Raw genomic sequence first — 5519 nt, 5'->3', positions numbered from 1 at the left:
TCTATAGGGGACCTATGGCATCTATAGGGGACCTATAGTGTCTATATGGGATCTATAGCATTTATAGGGGACCTATAGCATCGATATGAGACCTATAGTATCTATATGGGATCTATAGCGTCTATAGGGGACCTATAGGATCTATAGGGGACCTATAGCGCCTATAGGGGATCTATAGCGTCTATATGGGATCTATAACATCCATAGGGGATCTATTGAGTCTGTATGGGACCTATAGAATCTATATGGGATCTATAGCATCTATAGGGGGCCTATAGGATCTATAGGGGACCTATGGCATCTATAGGGGACCTATAGTGTCTATATGGGATCTATAGTGTCTATATGGGATCTATAACATCCATAGGGGACCTATAGCGTCTATATGGGACCTATAGGATCTATATGAGATCTATAGCATTTATAGGGAACCTATAGCATCTATTTGGGATCTATAGTATCTATATGGGATCTATAGCGTCTATAGGGGACCTATAGCGTCTATAGGGGATCTAAAGTGTCTATATGGGATCTATAGTGTCCATATGGGTCCATATGGGCCCCAGCATCTCCTTATGGTCCTTATGGGTCCATATGGGTTTATATAGGCCCCACCATCTCCTTTTGGGTCCATATGGGCCCCACCACCATCTCCTTATGGGTCCTTATGGGTCCATATGGGTCCATATGGGCACCACAATCTCCTTATGGGTCCTTATGGGACCATATAGGTCCGTATAGGTCCATATAGGCCTCACCATCTCCTTATGGGTCCATATGGGTCCATATGGGCCCCAGCATCTCCTTATGGTACTTATGGGTCCATATAGGTCCATATGGGTCCATATAGGCCCCACCATCTCTTTATGGTCCTTATGGGTCCATATAGGTCCGTATAGGTCCATATAGTCCCCACCATCTCCTTATGGTCCATATGGGTCCATATGGGCACCCGTATCTACTTATGGGTCCATATGGGTCCATATGGGCCCCACCATCTTTGTATGGGTCCATATAGGTCTATATGGGCCCCACCATCTCCTAATGGTCCTTATGGGTCCATATGGGCCCCACCATCTCCTTATGGGTCCTTATGGGTCCATATGGGTCCATATGGGTCCATATAGGGACCACCATCTCTTTATGGGTCCATATGTGTTCATATGGGCCCTAGCATCTCTTTATGGTCCTTATGGGTCCATATGGGCCCCACCATCACCTTATGGGTCTATATGGGTCCATATGGGTCCGTATGGGAACCACCATCTCCTTATGGTCCTTATGGTCCATATGGGTCCGTATGGGCCCCGGCACCATCTCCTCCTGCCCCTATAGGTTTCCATGGGGTATATGGAAGGATTTGGGTTGAAACGGGCTGGTTTTGGTTCCAGGTGTGGAAGGGGAAATGGCGGCTGAAGGCGCCGTGGGTCGGAGGCGGCGGATCCGTGGGTCGGGATCGGTGCTTCAAGTGTGGGGCAGTGGGACATTGGGCAGCACAGTGTAAGGGGACAGGTGAGTCTATGGGGCCGGGGCGGTACACGGGGCCTTATGGGACTTATGGGGCCCTATGGGGACCAGCACCAGCTACTTATGGGGCCATATGGGTCCATATGGGAACCAGCATCTCCTTATGGGTCTTATGGGGCCATATGGGTCCATATGGGAACCAGCATCTCCTTATGGGGCCATATGGGTCCATATGGGAACCAACATCTCCTTATGGGTCCATATGGGAACCAACATCTCCTTATGGGTCTTATGGGGCCGTATGGGGACCAGCACAAGCTACTTGTGGGTCCATATGGGGCCATATGGGAACCACCACCATCTTCTGGACCTTATGGGTCTGTATGGGAACCACCAGCTCCTTATGGGGCCATATGGGGGCATATGGGAACCAGCATCTCCTTAGGGGTCTTATGGGGCCGTATGGGGACCAGCACAAGCTACTTATGGGGCTATATGGGGCCATATGGGGACCAGCATCTCCTTGTGGGTCTTATGAGGCCGTATGGGGACCAGCACCAGCTACTTATGGGGCCATATGGGGCCATATGGGAACCAACATCTCCTTATGGGGCCATATGGGAACCAACATCTCCTTATGGGGCCATATGGGAACCACCACCTCTGTAGGCCTCTGTGGGGCTCAGTGGGCCTCTATGGGCTTCTATGGGGCTCTGGGCTGCAGTAGGCCTCTATGGGGCTCAATGGGGCTCAATAGGCCTCTGTGGGGCTCAATGGGCCTCTGTGGGGCCTACTATGGGGCTCAATGGACCTCAATGGGGCTCTATGGGGCTTCTATGGGGCTGAGTGGGCCTCAGTGGGCCTCAGTGGGATTCTATGGACCTCAGTGGGATTCTATGGACCTCAGTGGGATTCTATGGACCCCTATGGGCCTCAGTGAGGCTCTATGGAGCTCTATGGGTCTCTAAGGGCTTCTGTGGGTCTCAGTGGGCCTCAGTGGGCATCTATGGGTCTCAGTAGGCCTCAGTGGGGCTCTATGGGGCTCAAGGGGGTCTATGGGGCTATTGGGGCTCAATGGACCTCAGTGGGGCTCAGTGGGCCTCAATGAGCTTCAATGGACCCCTATGGGCGTCAGTGGGGCTCTATGGGGCTCAGTGGGGTTCTATGGGTGTCAGTGGGGCTCTATGGGGTCAGTGGGGTTCTATGGGTCTCTATGGGTCTTCAATGGGGCTCAGTGGGGTTCAATGGGGCTCAGTGGGGTTCTATGGGGCTCTATGGGTCTTCTATGTGTCTCTATGGGTCTTCTATGGGTCTCTATGGGCTTCAATGGGGCTCAGTGGGGTTCTATGGGGCTCTATGGGCCTCAGTGGGGCTCTATGGGGCTCAGTGGGGTTCTGTGGGGCTCTATGGGTCTTCTGTGGGGCCTCAAAAAGCTTCTATGGGGCCTCAATGGGCTTCAGTGGGCTTCTATTGGGCTCTATGGGGCTCTATGGTCCCTATGGGTCCATATAGGTCCATATGGACCCCGCCCCATATCTCCTCCCTACAGGCCCCACATCCCAGCTCCCCCCACCCCATAACAACGAGGATGAGGATGAAGATGAAGATGGAGCCCCACTGCCAACCATAGAGGAGGTGGCACGACAGACCAACACCAGCTATAGTATAGGGCCCTGTATGGTAATACCCCATAGATCCCATATAAACCTATAACAGCTATAGGGCCCTATATGGTAATACCCCATAGATCCCATATAACAACCCTATAACAGCTATAGGGCACTACATACCCCCCCCCGTGCGACGCAGCCCCCTCCCCTGCTGAGTAACAGGCACTACGTCACAGTACCCCCCCGGGCCCCACCCCCCCGCCCTCCCGAACCGTATAAGCGCATAGATCCCATATAACAGCTATAGGGCCCTATATGGTAATACCCCATAGATCCCATATAACAGCTATAGGGCCCTGTATGGTAATACCCCATAGATCCCATATAACAGCTATAGGGCACCTAATACCATAGATCCATATAACAGCTATAGGGCCCTATATGGTAATTACCTCATAGATCCAGATATAATAGCTATAGGTCTACAAGGTATACCCATAGATCAATTTAAACCTATACACAGCTATAGGGCACTGCCAGGTAATATACCCACATCAGCCCCACATTCTGACCCACATCCAGCCCAGACATTTGACCACACATCTGAACCACTCAGCCCCAATTGACCCAATCACCAACAATATGACCACATCAGCCCCACATCTGACCCACATCTGACCCACATCTGACCCACATCTGACCCACATCAGCCCCACATCTGACCCACATCTGACCCACATCAGCCCCACATCTGACCCACATCTGACCCACATCTGCCCCACATCTGACCCACATCTGACCCACATCAGCCCCACATCTGACCACATCTGACACATCAGCCACATCTGACCGCACATCACCCAACATCTGACCCACATAGCCCAACTTGCCCCATTGACCACATTGACCCAATTGACCACATCTGACCGCACATCAGCCCCACAATCTGACCACATCAGCCCCACATCTGACCCACATCTGACCCACATCTGCCCCAACTCAGCCCCAGTTGACCAATAGCCAAATAGCCCACATCTGACACCAACATCTGACCACATAGCCCCATCAGCCCACATCTGAACGCCAACATCTGACCACATCTGACCCACATCAGCCCAATCAGCCACATCTGACCCACATCTGAACCACAATCTGACCCAATCAGCCCCACATTGACCAACATCTGAACCCACTAGCCCCAGCATCTGACCACATCACCCACATCTGACCTCACATTGAACCACAGTCTGACCACATCAGCCCAATCAGCCCCACCCAGCCCAAATCAGCCCACATCTGACCCACATCTGGACCCACATTGACCACATAAGCCCACATAGCCCACATCTGACATCCATAGCAACATCAGCCACATCTGACCACATCAGCCACATCTACCCACATCTGACCCAACATTGACCCACAGTCTGCCCCACCAAAAAATCTGACCCACTTTGGACCCCATCTGCCCACATTCTGACCACTTTTGACCACATCCTGACCCAGCATCTGACCACAATCAGCCACATCTGACACTGATCAGCCCACATTGCCACATCTGCCCAAATCTAAACCCATCATTGACCCACATCAGCCACATCTGACCCTCAATCAGCCCCACATCTGAACCCCACATCTGACCCAACTCTAACCCACATCAGCTCACTTGCCCACATCTGACCACCACATCTGACCTCATCACCCAATCCAACCCTGCCCCCACAATCAGCCCCAGCATACAGCCCCACATCAACCTAGCCCACATAGCCCCATGCATCGTCCCGCTCAAAGCCCGCATAACTCTGTTTCCGACCCACAGCTCCCTCCAGCCCAGCTTGCCGCTGAACGCCCATTGATCCGGCCCCACACCTGGACATCCTGCGCCCCCCATACGAGCCCGACCCCAGCCCGTGAGGCCTGTTATCCTATAGGGCCGATGGGAACCACAGGTGAGTTACAGCCCCCCAACTGCCCCACACATCCATATATACCCACAGAGACCATATCCATTGAACTCATTCTCTTTCCCCCTATAGAGAGCCCATCTCCCATAGAGACTTATCTCCCATTAAGCCCATTCTCTGCACCATAGAGACCCATCCCATTTAGACCCATTAACCCCATTGACCCCATTCTCTGCCCCCATAGAGACCCCCATCTCCCCCATTAACCCCATTACCCCATTGACCCCATTCTCTGCCCCATAGGAGACCCCAATTTCTCTCCCATTAACCTTCTCTGCTCATAGAGACCCCATCTCCCCATTAACCCCATAACCCCATTCTCTGCCCCATAGAGACCCCCATTAACCCCATAACCCCATTGTGTGCCCATAGAGACCCCCATAACCCATTAACCCCATTAACCGCCCATATCTCTGCCCCATAGAGACCCCATTAACATACCATTTGTGTTGCCCATAGAGACCATTAACCCATAACC

General features: G+C 52.4%; 1 protein-coding gene across 1 annotated transcript in view; it reads left to right on the top strand.

The window, feature by feature from the left end:
• Positions 1-5519, top strand: part of RECQL4 (RecQ like helicase 4) — a 41954-nt gene that overhangs the window by 8903 nt on the left and 27532 nt on the right. Inside the window, exons 7-8 of the mRNA XM_032442600.1 lie at positions 1392-1512; positions 3017-3142. Coding sequence (XP_032298491.1) covers positions 1392-1512; positions 3017-3142 — 247 coding nt within the window. The remainder of the gene's footprint in view (positions 1-1391; positions 1513-3016; positions 3143-5519) is intronic.

Source organism: Coturnix japonica, chromosome 2, assembly GCF_001577835.2.
Source record: "Coturnix japonica isolate 7356 chromosome 2, Coturnix japonica 2.1, whole genome shotgun sequence".
Taxonomy (NCBI): domain Eukaryota; kingdom Metazoa; phylum Chordata; class Aves; order Galliformes; family Phasianidae; genus Coturnix; species Coturnix japonica.
This window is presented reverse-complemented; position numbering and strand designations above follow the sequence as displayed.